At 35.0% G+C, this 19,773-nt stretch overlaps 1 protein-coding gene across 12 annotated transcripts in view; it reads left to right on the top strand.

Moving 5' to 3' along the window:
• Positions 1 to 19,773, top strand: part of MYO9A (myosin IXA) — a 263,388-nt gene that overhangs the window by 193,646 nt on the left and 49,969 nt on the right. For all 12 annotated transcript variants that reach the window (XM_072809461.1, XM_072809467.1, XM_072809468.1 and 9 more), the window contains 5 exons: positions 930 to 1,072; positions 2,998 to 3,221; positions 3,718 to 3,834; positions 5,572 to 5,760; positions 7,048 to 7,095. In XM_072809461.1, the coding sequence (XP_072665562.1) occupies positions 930 to 1,072; positions 2,998 to 3,221; positions 3,718 to 3,834; positions 5,572 to 5,760; positions 7,048 to 7,095 (721 nt within the window). The remainder of the gene's footprint in view (positions 1 to 929; positions 1,073 to 2,997; positions 3,222 to 3,717; positions 3,835 to 5,571; positions 5,761 to 7,047; positions 7,096 to 19,773) is intronic.

Here is a 19,773-nt window from a genome sequence, read left to right as displayed (position 1 = left end):
CAAATGCAGAAATAAGCTCCTAGTATAGGGTTAGGATACATGATATATGGGCAGTAGATGTGAGCTATCATTATCTTAAGGTGTGAAGGGAGTATATAACACTAAGAATGAGGCTGTATAGCAGAGTAGTTAGACGTTTTCAGCTTTGTCACTGGTTGTATAATTTTGGGAGAGTTACCTCATATTTAAGTCTCTAGGTTTTCACTTATAAAATGATTACAGTAGTTTGAAAGTAAACTTGTTTTTATAAATAAAGATAAGCCAATGTAAGCACTTGTGCCTGGAGCAAAATAACAACTCAAGTAAATGGTGGCTTTTGTTAATAATACTGATAACTTCTGAATATAAAAGAGTCACATTAAAACCTTTATTTTATATAATGGTAAGTGGAAAGGTTTAAAATTGTATCTTCACCATAATTACAGTGATGTAAAAATGGGCAATCATATGGGTAAAGAATGGAAGGAAATTAGCACACTCCTCCCCTCCCCCCCCAAAAAAGAGTGAACTAATATATTTAGAGTGATGGGTTATCAATGATGTTTTAAAAAGTATTTCCTTTGTTGTTTGTTTATATTCTAAGCCCAAGCTAGAAACTTCCTTATGAGAAGATAGCAGTTCAGGAATCAGAAAAGCTGAGGTGGAATTTTAGTTTCACCACTTTTTAGCCATGTCATTTTAGGGAATTATTTCCCATCTCTAGGACTTATTATATCTTGTATTCAAGATGAGAAAACCATCTCCCTTCCAGATTGAAGTTAAATGTGAAATGGAAGATTAAATATGATTAAACCTAAGTGTGAAGGTTAGATGAAGCAAGGTTAGATGAAGCAATACATGTGAAAGGTCTTTAAATAGCTTACAGTGATGTACAAATATTGTCACTGCTACATACTAATTTTCATTTTTACCTTTATTTTTAAAAATAGACCTCAGAGAGCTAAGATGAGATTCTGGGCCAAAGGGAAACAAGGGGAGAAGAAGACTACCCGAGTGAAAGCTGCCACCCAGTCAGAGGTTTCAGCATTCTTTGCTGGCTCAGATATGATTCCAGCTCATCAGTTTCCAGATGGTAAAAATGGACAGAGGGTGGAGATTATCTTTATAATTTATTCACTCTTTCTGAGAGTTCATTATTCCTCTAGTATTTGTAACGGCAATCCTGTTGGCCAGATAGTCTAATGAAATAGGACCAGAATTGTTAAATCTTTCCTTAAGTAAAAGATAATTATAAAATTACATTGTACAGAAGTTCCAAGGAGGTATGGTACAAAATGGTGAAGCAACAACAACTTTAAGAATGATGGTGAATCTTCAGTTAGCATTGGTTTTCTAAAGTGTAAAAGTTTAGCTGACATTCATTCACTTAACAAATATGTATTATTAGTAAAAATTAAGATAATAGCAGCTAATATTTGAGTGCTTTCCATGTGCAAGGCACTGTATTAAGCATGTTGTATGTATTAACTCAATTGATCCTCACAATTTTGGGGGGTTGGCATTATTATTCCCAGTTTATAGATGAGAAAGCTGACCACAGAGAAGTTATTTCCTTATGCACATGTAATAGTTGATAGAGTTGATAATTTGAATTTACGTAGCCTAGCTCCAGAGGCCACATTCTTAACTACCGTGCTGTGTATTAAGTACCTACTATATATTAAGGATCTGCTATACTATACTATCTATACTGACTTTATAATTGTAGCTCTTTAGTTGAAGCATATATTATTAGCAGACTTCATTGCTTCGTAAGGATATATGTATATAGGTGTATATTTATTAAGATTGTAGCTTTTAATTTATCTTTGGGTAGTAATTTATTAAGGTATCACTTGTTTTTGGTACTGAAATAGTATTACAATTTCTTTAGTAATATTTTTTATTTTAGGAAAGATAATGACTTTGCTAAATGAAATGATTAGATACTTATATCTTCTAATTGATAACTAATTTGCACATACGTGTATTCTGTATGTTTATCATTTTTATTCTGCTGCCATATCTGAGATTGGAGTTGTCTTCCTTTCTGCCTGAGGTGGCATTTAGCATGTAGGAGGCTACTTTTCTCCTTCATTATCAGAATTAGCTTTTAAAAGGAATGAGAACATTCCTCATGAAGTGAGAAGGGCCCAGCAGGTTTATCAGGCCCCAGGTAGGGCTTCGGCAAACCCAATGTAGTTCTGGATTATGATAAACCTATATGGAATCCATTTCCCTGGTATAATCAGAGAAGATTTGTTGTGCTTTCCAATATTATATACAAAGTTAATGCATTCCAGGAATTCTCTGAGAAGTTCAGACAGTTATTTGGGAGATGTATAAGAAAATCCTAATACTAAAGAGACCAAGGAGAAATGATCTGGTTGACTTATGTGGCTCCCTAGGCAGGTTGCCAGGATAACAACAGATAATATCACTGAAGCATATATGGCTTTGACCGTAGCAATGAAATAATAATAATAATCAAACTTCACTGGTTTGCTGGATTTGTATATAGCTGAATATTCTTTCAAACAATATAGTAAAGCTGTGACTGGTTTAATAGTCAGTGCTAGGGGTGGTTATATGTACTCTTCTTTTTTTTCTTTGGGACTGAGGTGTTCGGGATCCATGCTTCAGTTCTACAAGACACCCCCATCCAGGTATTCAGTATCAGACTGTAGCCCCTTGGGAGACTTGATGGCATTTTCCATTGTAAAGTGGTAATTTAAAAATACATTTTCTTGATGGACACTGAGGAGGGCACTTGATGGGATGAGTACTGGGTGTTATACTATACGTTGGCAAATTGAATTTAGATTTTTAAAAATGTAAAAAAATTTTTTTTTCTGTACAAATGCGCAGTCTGTATTTGTCTAACTGCCTGACTACAAACATTGTTACTTTGTTTTTCATTGATGACTTACTAAAGGAAGTTAAACCTAAAAGGAAGAATGTGGAGATTTCAGTATTTTCACTAAAATTGTTTTTTGGATACTTTATCTTAAATTATAGAATTAGTTCAGTACCACCCGACACCTCCTTTGAGCCCAGAATTGCCTGGTAGTTGCCGGAAGGAGTGCAAAGAGAACAAAGAACCTTCTCCAAAGGCAAAGCGGAAGCGAAGTGTGAAGATCAGCAATGTGGCTTTGGAATCTGTGCACTGGCAAAATGACTCTGTCCAGATCATAGCAAGTGTCAGTGATTTAAAAAGTATGGATGAATTTCTTCTGAAAAAGGTACACTGAGTGCTGAGTTAGGTCCATAAGTGGCTTTGACTGTGGGATACTTGTTTTTATCAGAATATGGCCCCTGTAGATCAAGTTTACATATGCTTCTGTAAGTTAGGTGTTCTGTTCTTTATGAAAAAGTTGTAACTAAAAGGATATACGTTACTCAGACTGGGTGGACAGGAGTTAGGGTTTTGCGGACTTAATATTTTACCATAATTGTCACATTATATTCCATGTGTTAAGGAGAGGCTTGTCATTGTATACTTGGAATTTTTTTTTTCTGGTAACAGAACAGTAGAATAATACAGTGTTAGAAGGACCTTAGAAATCATCTGGTAGTAATAAAACTTTGCCTCTCTAGTCATACTTTTACCTGGGTCCAGTGATAGCAGGGGCTTGCAGGACCATCAGAACCATCGTGGTTGAAGAACCAATCAATATTGCTGTTAGTATTCTTTTTAATTAGTTGATTGTGTACAAAAACTCTTTCTGTGGCCTTCAGATGAATGACCTAGATAATGAAGACAGCAAGAAAGACACATTAGTGGATGTTGTATTTAAAAAAGCCCTGAAAGAATTTCGGCAGAATATCTTCAGCTTTTATTCATCTGCGTTGGCGGTAAGTTGGACTGTGTTAGGATATTCAGTAGTTAACTTATGAAAAATTTGACAATGCTATGGAAGATAACATAATACGGAGACTGTGTTCAATGAGAGTTCTCAAATTCCTTGTTTTTGTTTTAGGAATAGGTAGCGAAAGCATACTGACTGGTCTTAGGTTAATACCTTCCTTCAATTTCCTTGAGTAGTTCCCCCCACCCCCACCACCTTAAGATGTTGAATTTTATAAGATGATGAATTCACATATTATAGAAGTGATTCTGTGACTCTCTACTATTTTGACTTCTCAAAATCCTTTTAGGCCTAGGCTTTAGCTTCTAATATTCATATGTGTGGAATTACACATTTTCTCCCCAATGGAATTAAAGCAGTTTATGTTCACTAATTTATATAATTTATCAGTTTATTTCACTTCAGATTTACCTCATAATTTTATATGACATTGGTCATGTTTTAGAAAGTTTCTTTTAATGCTACAGTATATAATAATTTATGCTTTGATTTCTAGAATCTATGAATTTCATATTCTATTTAATCATTTTTATATTCAATCTGTAATTCATTATGAAAAGAGAAATCAGGAGAACTTTCTTGTGTACCTTCTACTTTTTTTTCCTCAGTAGAAGACTTTTTGCTTTTTTAAAAACATGAACCATGCAGTCTGAGAGAATAGGAGTTTCAAGACCATAACAAGAGTAGTAATCAGGCTATAGCAAATCACTAGGTCTGCATTGAGACAATGTTGGCCATATTTTTCTAATCCTGCTCAACTGCTTGCTTATTATGCTCATCTTTGTTTCTCTGCTTCATACCTATATTTCCTAGATTAGGGACTCAGGGTTGTTAGGTGCACCAATATACTTAAATTACATAGGAAGAGCCAAAATTATTATTTTTTTTAAAGATTTTATTTATTTATTCATGAGAGACGCAGAAAGAGAGAGAGAGGCAGAGACACAGGCAGAGGGAGAAGCAGGCTCCATGTGGGGAGCTGGACATGGGACTAGATCCCAGGTCTCCAGGATCACGCCCTGGGCCGAACTCGGTGATAAACCGCTGAGCCACCCGGGCTGCCCAGAAGAGCCAAAATTATGAAGTGGAGCTTAATAGTGGTTTTCTAACCCTAGATCAAAAATGTTCAATTTATTTTGAGGAAGTGAAGGAGAAACAAATTCTAAATATATGTAACACTTTTTGATGTTTTAAAGCCTTATTTTTCCAGGCCTTATTTAAATAAGTTAAAAGTAATCTTATATAGATTCGTTTGCAAGTAATACAGTGTTATTCAGGACATGCAGCTCTTCTTTGGAAAAATAAAATAAAGGTTACCTAATATATCATTAGGAAAGGATTCAAGTATTCATTCTTTCAATTTTAGTGTGGAACTATCTAAACAAGGTTCATTTCTGAGGCAATAGTAATTAAGAGGGATGCAAATAATCTTTATAGCTAAATATAGTTTAAAAGCCAGACTTACAGAGAAGTTCCCAGGACTTTCTGAAATTGTTACATTGTTTAAACTGTTAGGTATTTTACCAAAATTTAATAGGTTTTATTCTGCAGACATTCCACAGTAGAGAGGGCATTTACAGATACCACGTGACATCATGGGCATGCCCGTTAGGAAGGACCCTAATCTTTATTCTAAACACTACCCAATACAAGTTGAATATCTTCTGTGTTTAGATAATTTTTTAAAATAAAACCTAACATTTCATCTCTTATTGCTTATTAGATAGATGATGGGAAAAGCATAAGGTATAAAGACCTCTACGCACTATTTGAACAGATTCTGGAAAAGACCATGAGGCTTGAGCAGCGTGATTGGAGTGAATCTCCAGTCAGAGTTTGGGTCAACACTTTTAAAGTGTTTTTAGATGAATATATGAACGAATTCAAGACTTTGGATTGTATACCCACAAAGGTAAATATGTTATGTTTGATTTCTAAAAGGATTCAGTTAAGAATTCTTAAGAGTCTGAGACAGTGTTTGATATTTGAGAAAAACGTTACACGGAATAGGTCCACTTAGCACTACTTTAGATTCAGCAAACTTAATTCTATCTTATAAGTTTATCAGATCATATTATCTAAACTTTCTGCAATTAATATATTCTTTGCTGAGTTAAATATGATTTTGTGTTCTCAACATTATATCCTCCACTTTGATAGAGGTCACTGCATGAATTTCCTTTTCTTTTTTTTTCCCAAAAAAGATGTAATTCATTGTATCATTTGATGGCCTTTCTATAAGTAACCACAAATTGTATTTCTTCTTGAATTAGGTTTTAGGAAAATGTGTTTCTGGAGATCTATATAACCATAATAACATTCATTTATTAAGTGGCAGGAATTGTACAGTGTTGCATATTTTATTTAATTTTTCAATCCTTTTAAATAATGATTTCATAATAGTTACTATGAAATCATATTACAGAAGAGATAGCAGGTTTAGTGAAAGTTTTGTATTATGTGTTTCCTTTCAGTACTTCAGCTGAAATAATTAGGTATCTAATTATTAGGTATCAGGAATACTATTAATCCTTTTTATTAATTGGGTCCTATTTTATTTTCAGTTATTTTAACTTACTTTTGGAAGTAGTCAGATATAAATTAATCCTTGAAAGTTCTTCTGTTCTAGGTCTAGGTTAAGGACTTCGTGTTATACAGAAGAAGATTTTTATTTTTATTTATTTATTTTTTTTCAGAAGAAGATTTTTAGTAGGCATATAGTGCCTTTGTTTATAATCTTAAAGGTTAGGTTTATATTGTTCTATACTGTGGTTATTAGGAAATGTCATGTATAAAAGAGTTTTTTGTATCTCATGTGATACCTTTTTATATTTAGCTCTGGGATGGAGAATTTTTTAGAGCCAAAATATGGAAAGTGTAATCTTAAAAGTTAGTAATCATTCAGTTAATGACTAAAATAATCATTTAAATTAGGTTGGAGTGACTTCTGGACAGAAATGATGTTTAAAAAGATAAAAATCCCTAAATTGTCCTTTTTATTCTATTGCTTTTATGGGCACTGTGGTTTACTGAATTTAAAAATTGTCTTATATTTGTTTGCTAGCACTATACATTTTCTTTTGAATAATAAAGAGCTGCTTACATTATTACCTATTGAGCAAAAATCTCAACATTTGCAAGGAAGTAAGAAAATATGCTCATCTTTGTTATAACAGTTTTTGGATTTCTCTCCCATTAGGTACCAAAAACAGAAAGAAAGAAAAGAAGGAAAAAAGAAACTGATTTAGTAAGTTATAATCTATTTCTTATGTTGGTGAGGAGTAATTTTTAGCAGTCTGAGGTATATTCTACAGTATTTCTGTGGATATTCTTAAGGAATATTTATCAAATGCTTAAGGGATTATCATGTATGTCTTTATAAAAATTTACAATGGCAGACATATCTCAGATTCTGTGACTTATCTGATGACTTTCTAAAATAGCAGAAATGTGACAATATTTACCCATGATCTCTTTTGAGACATAGGTTGTTTTTTTTTTTTTTTTAACTTTCTCTTCTTTCTAAAGAAAAAAAAAAGAGGAATGAGGACTATTTAGGATTTTACAAATATAACTACTTCTAATTCAAAAGACATTCCCAAGACATTCCAGCATATTTTACCATTGTTTCTGTTCTTATCTATTGTATTACGTATCCCTGTGGTTTACTTTACGATAATGTCTGTAATTGCAAGCATGAATTAAGCCCAACAGGAGCTTATGATCTACCAGTGAAGGCAGGTATTTAAAAAATCATTAGTAGAAAATAGTACCAAGTCTGTTGAATTATGGAAAGGGAAATGAAGGAAAGCTTTACAAAAGAAGAGATTTGCTCATTCTTGACAAAATAGTAGTAGTTTAGACAGTATCTAGCCAAGGGGAGAGAGTATAGTAGTCCCCCTTCTCCACTGTTTCATTTACCTGTAGTCTTATTTACCTGCAGTCAATCCTGAAGCAAATGTTCCTCCTCCTACAATCAGTCCTTTCTGCTTCACTTTGCACCTTTGTGTTATAGAGATGGCTTCTTTCCTTAAACCTCATGAATCAACCTCTGTTAAGTGTGACACTTTCCTTCTGCAGCTTTCTCATCTTTCTCAGCCTTCATAGAATTGAAGAGACTTAAGGCCATGTTCTGGATTAGGTTTTAGCTTAAAGGAATGTTAAGGGATCTTCTCTCCAGACCACTGAAACTTCTTCCGTAACAGCAATAAAGCTATTTTCCTTTCTTATCATTCATGTGTTCACTGGAATAGCGCTTTTAGTTTCCTTCAAGAGCTTTTCCTTTGCATTCACAACTTAGCTAAGTGTTTGGCACAGGAGCTTAGCATTCAGCCTATCTCAGCTTTTGACATGCCTTTCTCACTAAGCTTAATTATCATTTCTGGCTTTTGATTTAAAGTGAGAAACATGTTAAAAAATAATAAAGTGAGAGGTGTGTGAATCTTCCTTTCACTTGAACACTTAGGGCTATTAATTAGACTAATTTTAATATTATTGTGCCTCAAGGAATAGAGAGGCCTGAGGAATGGGAGAGAAACAGGAGAATGACTGGGCAGTGGAGCAGGCGGGACATACCGGTTTATTGATTAACTTTCCTCCCTTAGATGGGTGCAGTTTGTGGTGCCCCAAAATATTTACAATAGTAACATCAGCCTAACATATAATAATAATAAAAACCTTGAAATATTGTGAGAGTTACTTAAGTGTGATGCAGAGACACAAAATGAGCAAATGTTGAAAAAATGGTACTGACTTGCTCAATTTAGAGTTGCCACACATCTTTAATCTGTGAAGTGCAGTAAAGCACAGAGCAACAAAAGGACATACACCTACCTGTATCTAAACAAAAGGACATATGCCTGTATCTTAGCCTGGCTTACTTTTGTTCTCTGAAGGAGGATTTTCCAATTAAGTAACCTTAGCTTAGTCTCTGAGTTTCAATGTACTCGTGTATAAGATAGGAATAATATACCACCCACCACTGAGGATTTTTGTGAAGGTTAAATGAAATTATATACTAAGGAAAGGGTAGAGAAGTAGAGGGCCTGTTATTAACAGGTAGTGTTTAGGCACTTGATATACTTTAAGTCTTGCAAGAATCAATCGTCTTTTTCATGTCTATACAGAAGAGAATAATACCTCAATATAAAAATGAGCAAAGCTTATGACATTCAAAAAAAGTACAATAAGGACAACTCATTTATTCAACAGCTGTTTTATTTCAGGGACTATGATAAATCATAGAAGTGTTAAGAAATATACAAATAAATGTTTATACTTGTTAGTCAAAATGAAAGAATGGTAAATTCCTATTTTGTTCATCAATGGGAAAAACTAAAAATAAATTAGTTACCTATTTTGGAAGGATATGTAAATAGAGATTTTTCTCAGTACTGTGAATTGGGGGATCATTTGCATAACCTTCTTGGAGAAGGTGCTTTAACAATTGTATATATAAAGTTCTACAAATATCTAAAGAGAAAACCAAAAAATGTTGACCCACACTGATCATGTTGTGATGTACAAGGCTTTTTATTGAAGAGTAGTTTGTAATAATAGACTGAAAACAATCTAAATTCATAAGGAAATGGTTAAATAAGCTAGATACACTTCTGAAATAGAATGCTGCTATAACGCTAAAGTAAAAGAAGCCCTTCTCCAGGCTGTTTTTGTGAAGGAGCTAAATACTAGATAGAAAGCTATTATTTGAATATTTTTAAAAAACAAAAAACATGTTTATATTGGTACTCATACATACATATAAAATATCTGAAATTAGACACAGGAAACTAATATCCTGTGATGATTTCTGTAAAGAGGAACTGGACAGAATCCAGAGGTGAAGAAAGACTTTTCTTTTGTTGATTCTGTTTATACCCTTTGATCTATTCAGAGTAAACAGATCTGTTTAGTAAAAACAACTTTAATATTAGAGCTCCAGTAGAAGAGAATAACATACATGTGTGTGATTTACAGTTTTTCTGAATAGAGGAATATTTGTGAGATAAAATGTTAGTATCTGGGAATATTTGAGACATCACAGAACAAGGCTATGTTATGAAACTGAGATGATCTGTGAGTTGAATCTTTTTTACATAGTTGGTTATTTGATTAATTTATTAAGACAATTGACTGCTAACACTCCACTACCAGGTGCTTTATATAATTTTTTCTTTTAAAAGATACATTTAAAATTTTTTTTTAATTTTAAAAACAGAGAGAGAGACTGACTGTACGCACACATCAGAGAGTGGGGAAGGGCTGAGAAAGAAGGAGAGTCAGAATCTCAAGCAGACTTCATAGTGAGTGTAGAGCCCAGTATGGGCTTGATCTCAAAATCCTGAGATCATGACCTGAGCCAAAACCAAGAGTCAGATGCTTAATCGACTGAGCCACCCAGGTGCTCCTATTTATTTTAACTTTTAAAAGTTGAGGCATAATTGACATAAAACAGTTTCACATGTACAACATGATCATTTAGTATTTGTATATGTTGTGAAATGGTCACAATAAATTCAGTTAACATCTGTCACTGTAGATAGTTACAAAATAATTTTTTCTTTTGATAGGGACTTTTAAGATCTTTTGGCAACTTTCATATATGTGATACAGTATAATTAAACATATTCTGTATGACATCCTCATGACTTAATTATTTTAAAACTGAAATTCTGGGCAGCCCGGGTGGCTTGGTGGTTTAGCTCCACCTTCAGCCCAGGGTGTGATCCCGGAGACCCGGGATCGAGTCCCACGTCGGGCTCCCTGCATGGAGCCTGCTTCTCCCTCTGCCTGTGTCTCTGTCTATCTCTCTCTCTCTCTGTGTGTCTCTCATTAATTAAAAAAAAAAAAATGAAATTCTGTGCAACCTTTCCTACAATGTATTTTGATAACAGGCAGTGTTACCAGTTATCACCAATGATATTCTTGGTCTAGTTATGTTGAGCATGATCTCTTAAATTTTTAACTAGATTTTATTTTTAACTCAAATTCATATAAACATAATTTAAAATGATATTCATTATAGGGACGCCTGGGTGGCTCAGTGGTTCAGTGTCTGGCCTTTGGCCCAGGGCGTGATCCCGGGATCCAGGATCAAGTTCCACATCAGGCTCCTTGCAGGGAGCCTGCTTCTCCCTCTGCCTGTGTCTCTGCCTCTCTCTTGCTGTGTCTCTCATGAATAAATAAATAAAAATCTTAAAAAAAAGATATTTATTATAAAGTAAAACTGTTTTCCTAGAAATAATCACTGTAACCAGTTTTCTTTTTTTAATTCCAGAAATACTCTGTGCCTTTTTAAAGTGTTTAAATGTATATATATATCCCCCTTTCTTTTTCAGGATATTCCAAGTGGAATTTTGCTTTTTATTTTGTTTTGTTTGTTTGATTTGTTATAGAAATGTAAGTTTCTCCATTGTTTTCTTTATGTTTGACACTTTTATCTTTCTTAGATAAATAATGATTATTATAATAATTTTCTTTTACTTTCCCCATGCCTTTCACTCATATATTTATTGTTTGATTTGTTTCCTTTAAAAATTTCCTTAAAAATGAATCATCTGGAATTTGTTTTAGTCTTGAGTAAGATAGGGATCAAAGTTTGATTTATTTTTAAAAACATGTCAATTGTCTGAACATTGTGGAATGATACATTTATTTTTCATTTATCGCTTTTATAATATACTTGATTCTCAATGTATTTGGATTTTTTGAATACTCTATTCATTGATCTGTTTATGCATGTATCAAAACTCTTAAATTACTTTTTATTTTATCAAGTATATGTACATGTATACCTCCATATACACATGACTCTAAAAAGTCTTGAAGGCTATTTTTTTGTGTTTAAGTTTTTATGTTAGTTCCAATTAATTAACATACTGTTACATTAGCTTCAAGTGTATAATGTAGTGACTTCCATACAATGCACTGTGCTCATCACAAGTGTACTTTTTAAACCCTGTCACCAATTTAATTTGCCACCACCATCTCCTCCAATAACCATCAGTTTGTTCTCTGTAGTTGAGTCTGTTTCTTAGTTTACCTTTATCTCTTTGTTTTTCCTTTGTTCGTTTGTTTTGTGTCTTAAATTCGACATATGAGTGAAATCATATGTCATTTGTCTTTCTCTGATTGACTTATTTTGCTTAGCATAATACCTCCCAGCTCCATCTACGTTGTTGCAAATGGCAACATTTCATTCTTTTCTATGGCTGAGTAAAAACCACATCTTTACCGTTCATCAGGGGATGGACATTTGGGCTCTTTCAATAATTTGGCTATTGGTTGATAATGCTCAGTGTGCATGTATCCCTGTGAATTAGTATTTTTGTATCCTTTGGGTAAATGCCTAATAGTGCAACTGCTGGATCATAGGATAGTTCTATTTTTAACTTTTTGAGGAAACTGCATACTGTTTCTAGAGTAACTGCACCAGTTTGCATTCCCACCAACGGTGCAACAGGGTTCCCCTTTCTTCACATCCTTGCCAACATCTGTGCTGTGAAATTTAGCCATTCTGACAGGTGTGAGGTAGTATCTTATTGTAGTTTTGACTTCTATTTCCCTGATGGTGAATGATGTTGAACATCTCTATGTCTGTTAGCCATCTGTATGTCTTCTTTGGAAAAGTGTCTATTCATGTCTTCTGTCCATTTTTTAACTGGATTATTTGTTTTTTTGGGTGTTGAGTTTTATAAATTCTTTATATATTTTGGACACTAATCTTTTATTGGATATATCATTTGCAAATATCTTCTCTTTTTCCATAGGTTGCCTTTTAGTTTGGTTCATTGTTTCCCTTACCGTGCAGAAGCTTTTCATTTTGATGTAGTCCCAATATTTTTGCATTTGTTTCCCTTACTTAAGGAGACATATCTAGAAAAATGTTTCTAAAGCTGATGTCAGAGAAATTACTGCCTTTGCTCTCTTGTGTATTTTTTATTTTATTTATTTATTTTTTTAAAAAATATTTTATTTATTCATGAGAGAGGCAGAGATACAGGCAGAGGGAGAAGCAGGCTCTATGCAGTGAGCCTGACGTGGGACTGGATCCTGGGTCTCCAGGATCAGGCCCTGCGCTGAAGGTGGTGCTAAACCACTGAGCCACCCGGGCTGCTCTCTTGTGTGTTTTTTAATGGTGTCAGGTCTGATACTTAGGTTTTTTAATCCATTTTGAATTTGTTTTTATGTATGGTGTAAGAAAGTGATTCCATTTCTTTCTTTTTCATGTAGCTGTCCAGTTTTCCCGACACTATTTGTTGAAGAAACTGTCCTTTTCCTATTGGATATTCTTTCCTGCCTTTGTGGAAATTAATTTATATTTGTGGACTTTTCCCCCTGAATTTTCTGTTCTGTTCTATTGATATCTGTGTCTGTTTTTGTGCCAGTGCCATATACTGTTTTGATTACTACAGTTCTGTAAAATAACCTGAAGTCCAGAATTGTGATGCCTCTGGTTTTGCTTTTTCTTTTTCAGGATTTTGGCTATTGGCTTTTGGCTATTGAGGATCTTTTCTGGTTCCATTACAAATTTTAGGATATTTGTTCTAGCTCTGTGAAAAAAGTTGATGGTGTTTTGATGAGGATTGCATTGAACTTATAGGTTGCTCTAAGTAGCATAGAAATTATAACAATATTTGTTCTTCCAGTCCATTAGCATGAAATTTTTTTCCATTTTTGTGTTTTCAGTTTCTTTCCTAAGTGTTCAGTAGTTTTCAGTGCACAGGTCTTTTATCTCTTTGGTTAGGTTTATTCCTAGGTATCTTATGGTTTTTGATGCAATTGTAAATGAGACTGAATCCTTGATTTCTCTTTCTGTTGCTTCATTATTGGTGTATAGAAATGCAACATATCTGTATGTTGATTTTATATCCTATGACTTTGCTAAATTCATGTATCAGTTCTCGCAATTTTTGGGGTGGAGTCTTCGGGTTTTCTTCAAGGAGTATCATGTCTTCTGTGAATAGTGAAAGTTTGACTTCTTCCTTGCCAATTTGAATGCCTTTTATTTTTGTTGTTGTTTTTATCTGAGTGCTGAGGCTAGGATTTCCAGTGCTATGTTGAACAACAGAGGTGAGAGTGGGCATCCTTGTTGTGTTCCTGGTCTTAGGTGAAAAGCTCAGTTTGTCCCCACTAAGGGTAATATTAGCTGTAGGTCATATATATATATGATGTCTTTATGATATTGAGGTATGTTCCTTCTATCCCTATTTTCTTGAGGGTTTTTATCAAGAAAGGATGCTGTATTTTGTCAAATGCTTTTCTGTATCGAGAGTATCATATGGTTCTTATCCTTTTTTTAAATTAATGTTGACTGATTTGTGGATATTGAACCACCCCTATAGCCCAGGAATAAATCCCACTTGATCATGGTGAATAATCCTTTTAATGTACTATTAGATTCAGTTAGCTAGTATCTGGTTGAGAATTTTTGCATTCATGTTCATCAAGGATATTGGTCAGTAGTTCTTTTTTAGTGGGGTCTTTGTCTGGGTTTGGAATCAAGGTAGTGATGACCTCATAGAATAAGTTTGGAAATTTTCTTTCCATTTCAGTTTTTTGAAACAACTTCAGAAATATAGGTATTAATTCTTCTTTAAAAAAAAGTGTTTGGTAGAATTCCCATGGGAAGCCATCTGGCCCTGGACTCTTGTTTGTTGGGAGATTTTTGATTACTGATTCAATTTCTTTGTTCAACTGGTTTGAACAAACCAGGTCTGTTCAGGTTTTCTATTTCTTTTTCAGTTTTGGTAGTTTATATGTTTCTAGGAGTTTGTCCATTTATTACAGATTGTCCAATTTGTTGACATTTAATTGCTCATAATATTCTTTTCTTTCTTTTTCTTTTTTTTTTTTTTTAAAGTGGAGCCCAGCATGGAGCTCGTACTTACAACCTTGAGATCAAGACCTGAGCTGAGATCTAGCTCAACCAACCTAGCCACCCAGGCACCCCCATAACATTCTCTTCTAATTGTTCATATTTCTGTGTTGTGGGTAGTGATCTCTCCTCTTTCATTCATGATTTTATTTATTTGGGTCCTTTCTTTTTTCTTTTTGATAAGTCTGTCTAGGGGTTTATCAATTTTGTTAATATTTTCAAAGAATTAGCTCCTACTTTTGTTGATCTATTGTTTTTTTTTTATTTCTTTTTTTTTTTTTGATGTTTTTTTTTTTTATTTCTATATCACTTATTTCTGCTCTAATCTTAATTATTTCCCTTCTCCTGATTTTAGGCTTTATTGGCTATTCTTTTTCCAGCTCCTTCAAGTGTTAGGTTAGGTTTTGTATTTGAGACTTTTCTTGCTTCTTGAGGAAGGCTTATATTACTTAATACCCACTTTCCTCTTATGACCACCTTTGCTGTGTCCCAAAGGTAGTGGACTGTTGTGTTTTCATTTTCATTTGCTTCCATGTTTTGTTTTGTTTTTTTCTTCTTCTTTAATTTCCTGGTTACTCCATTGTTTAGTAGGATGCTCTTTAACCTCCATGTATTTGTGGTCTTTCTAAATTTTTTCTTATGGTTGACTTCAAGTTTCATAGCATTGTGGTCAGAAAATATGTATGGTATGATCTCTGTCTTTTTTGCTGGTTGAGGCCTGACTGACCCAGTATGTGATCTCTTCTGGAGAATGCTCCATGTGCACTCAATATGAATGTGTATTCTGCTGCTTTAGGTCCATCTCCTCACTTTCAATCTGTAGGTGTCTTAGGTCTAAAATGAGTCTGTTGTACACAGTGTTTTAGATGGGTCTTGTTTTTTAATCCATTCTGACACCCTGTGTCTTTTGATTGGAGCTTTTAGTCCACTCACATACAGAGTAATTATTGATAGATATGTACTTACTGCCATTTTATTACTTGTTTTGTGCTTATTTTTGAAGATTTTCCCTGATCCTTTCTTGTCTTTCTCTCTTTCATGGTTTGCTGATTTTCTTTAGTGATTTATTTGGATTTCTTTCTCTTTATTCTTTGCATGTTTATTAGTTGCTTTTGATAAATAGTTAGTATTAGGTTTGTATGTAACATCTTTTGTTTTGCATATAGCAGTCCATATTAAGTAGATGGTCATTTAAGTTTCACCCTCTTTTTTTCTCCTCTTCACCCTCATGTTTTAAGTATTTTGTGTTCTTTTTTGGTTAGTTTCTTGACTGATTTTTTACAGAAATATTCATTTTTACTGCTTTCGTGTTTCTTAGCATTATGCTGTCACTTTTGGTCTCTCCTTTCCACTCAAAGTGTCCCCTTTAATATTTCTGGTAGGGCTGGTTTAATGGTCACAAAACTCCTTCAGTTTTTGTTTGTCTGGGAAACTCTTTATCTCTCCTTCTATTCTGAATGATAAGCCTTGCTGGGTGGAGTATTCTTGGCTGAAGATCTTTCCCATGCAGTACTTTGGATATATCATGCCACTCCCTTCTGGCTTGCAAAATTCCTGTTAAGAAAATCTTCTGCTAGCTATACTTATGGATTTTCCCTTGTAAGTTACTGACTTCTTTTGTCTTGATGCTTTTAAGATTTTTATTTATCACTGTATTTTGTATATTTAATAACAATATGGTTTGGTGTGAGTCTGCTTTTGTTGATTTTGATGGGAGTTCTATGTACTTCCTCTGGATCTTGATATCTGTTTCCTTCCCCAGAGTAGTACAATTTTCAGCTGTTATTTCTTTGCCTAAATTTTTTGCCCTCTTTTCTCTCTCATATTCTTCTGGGACTCCTATAATATGAATGTTACTATGTTTCATGGAGTCACTCATTTTCCTAGAATAAGTTTATTCTTGTTTTGCATTCTTTTTTCTCTCTTTTGTTTAGCTTGGTTACTTTACATTACTCTGTCTTCTAGGGCATTAATTTGGTCCTCTGCTTCTTCCAGTCTGCTGTTCATTCCATCAGGTATATTTCTCATTTCATTTAATGAACCCTTTACTTCTGATATTTTATTCCTTATCTTTGTGGTAAGGGCCTCATTGATGTCTTCCACTCTTTTCTCAAGTCTAATGAGTATCCTTGTGGTCATTGTTTTAATTTCTCTATCAGATGTGTTACTTATATCTGTTTTGCTTAGATCTCTGGCCATGGCCTTGTCCTTTTCTTTCATTTGGGATAAATTTCTCTGTCTCCTCATTTTGTCTGCCTCTCTGTGTCCAATTTTTTATGTCAAGAATGTCACTTATGTTTTCTGCTCTTGAAAGTATTGAAGAGGAGGTATCAGAGTGCCCTGCTGGTACAGTGTCCCCTCTTTACGAGAGCCTATCACTTCTAGAGAGTATCCTGTGTGTGTCTTACACCTTCCTGTTGTGTGTAAGTCACTTTTCCTTTCATTGCCATGATCTGCAGACTCTCTGCCTGTTGTGGGCTATGCTTACTCTCTGCAGTGTTAGTGGGACTCAGACAGGCCAGCTCTGACAGGATGTGTCCACCAGGGAACTTGGGAACAGGGCATATTGTTAGCAAAATTAGCATTGGGCCACTAGTTTTGTGATGGATCCGTAAAGTGCTGCAATGGCTGGGAGCATGAGGCTGGGTGTGGCAGTGCAATAATGGCTGGGTTTCACTGAGCCTGGTGCATCACAGTGGCTAGGAGTGTGTGGCTAGGTACTGCTGCTTGTGAATGGCAGCAGCAGTGTACCCAGTGACTGGGCAGGATAAATGCAGCTTTAACAGAATTTTCCTTAAGGGTTGCATAGGTGGCTCAGTGGGCTAAGCGTCTGCCTTCAGCTCAGGTCATGATCCCAGGGTCCTGGAATTGAGCCCTGCATCAGGTTCCCTGCTCAGTGGAGAGTTTGCTTACTCCTCTCCCTCTGCCCCTTCCCCTACTTATGCTGTCTCTCTCTCAAGTAAATAAATAAAAAATCTTAAATTTTTTTTTTCCTTGATCCTGGGCCAAGGCTTTAAGTGTCTATGCAGCCCCATCTCCCCCAGGTGGCTCTGTGTTTTTGCTGGGGGTGGGGTGCAGGGGAGAAAAATGGTTTTCAAAGAAGTCCCCCAACAGGCTCCAAAATCAGCGTTAATATATTGGTCTCCTCTTTGCCCCCAGCACTGTGTAAACTGCCATTTTTATGTTGCCTCTCCACACTGGTTGTCTAAGAGCAACAACCCATCTGTCACTTGCCCTCCCAACTCATCCAGTGCTGCGTCAGCTGACTTTTAAAGCTCTAGATTCCAAGTCCCATTGGTTTTCCAAACTCACTGAATTCAGCTCTTTTTTGTTTTAAAGATTTTATTTATTTATTTGACAGAGCACAAGCAGGGAGAGTTGCAGGCAGAGGGAGAGGGAAAAGCAGGCCCTTCCACTGAGCAGGAAGGCCCTTCCACTGAGCATCTGCAGGGCTCGATTCCAGAACCTCGAGATCATGACCTGAGCTGAAGGCAGGCACTTAACCAATTGAGCCACCCAGTTCCTTTGAGTTTTAAAGCCAAACCTTAAGGGTATTATTCTTCCTCGTGTGAGCTACCTGGGTCAAGGATCCGTTTCTTTGCCTTCTCTGCACATGTAGCTCCTTCCCTCCTATGGGAAGTCTTCCTCTACTTTTCTGATTTTCCTAACCTTTCAGATGAGCTTCTTCTCTGTATTTAGTTGTGGAGTTTCTTCTGCCTGTCTTCAGTTAACTCACTCTCTGGTTTATTGACTTGGATACAGGTGATACCTACTTGTAAACGTGGGACAGGATGAGCTGAGTCCTCCTACATTTGCATTTTTTCAATCAATACGTATTTATTAAGAAACATTGGAAATATAGAGAAAATAATAAGGAATAAAATGCAGTCATTGACAGAAATAGTCACTTTTAAAATCTTGTTCTCTTTCTATTCTGTATGTTAGTAAATTGAACACCAATAAAAAATTTAAAAAAAAATAAAATAAAGGGATCCCTGGGTGGCGCAGCGGTTTGGCGCCTGCCGTTGGCCCAGGGTGTGATCCTGGAGACCCGGGATCGAATCCCACATCAGGCTCCCGGTGCATGGAGCCTGCTTCTCCCTCTGCCTGTGTCTCTGCCTCTCTCTCTCTGTGACTATCATAAATAAATAAAAATTAAAAAAAAAATAAATAAAATAAAATAAAATCTTGTTCTCTTTCAACTTTTTTCTCTGATTTATGTTGGTACATAATAATGTCAAAAGAAATCAGAGATTCATTCTTGTGAACTGGCTGTCATTTGCCTCTAGACAATGTTAGACAAACATAGAGCTCAATTCTAGCCAAGTTATCCTTTTATAGACTTCATGCAGATTAACTTTATCCTATTAACATCACTTCTTGAGCTAGAATAAATGTAGTTACTAATATACACATGGTTTCTGAATTAAGCTATAATTCAGTTGTACTTCCCTAAGTTTTATCAGTTGGATTTTGAATGATCACAGAACAATTTCTTGCATAATTTCTAATGCTGGTTATTTATTTTGCAATTTTTGAAGGCTATTTTTGTGTATTTCCCAGTTTAAATAGAAGTACTTATTTTTCCTTAAGCATACTATTCCTTTTTATGCCCCTGCTCATTTTGTGTATTCAATTCAATCATTACCTCCTCCTGCCTCCATGATACCTTTTCATCTATAGAAACAGCTACTTTTTTCTTTCTGCTTCCATTGTACGCTGTGGAACTTTTACCATCTGCTGTCAATACCTGTTTTCAAAGTCACTGCTTCAGGTCTCAGTGTCTTGGTCTGTATCTCAGCCAACAGGGGTAGGGAAAAGGCGACAGATCCCATAACTCTAGGCATGAACTACAAGTGGCACACACAACTTACAATTACATTTCATTGTTCAGAACCACTCATGGGGCTGTTCACAGATGCAAAAGAGGCTGGAATATGTACATTTTAGACAATCATGTGCCTAGCAACATTATTCCAGTTCCTGACACATGGTAAGCATCTATAAATATTTAATTGGATGAGTGAATGCATGAGTGATTTCAAAGGG

The sequence above is a fragment of the Canis lupus genome, chromosome 32 (genome assembly GCF_048164855.1).
Source record: "Canis lupus baileyi chromosome 32, mCanLup2.hap1, whole genome shotgun sequence".
Lineage (NCBI taxonomy): Eukaryota > Metazoa > Chordata > Mammalia > Carnivora > Canidae > Canis > Canis lupus.
Note: the sequence above shows the minus strand (reverse complement) of the source record. Positions and strands in the feature narration are given on the sequence as shown.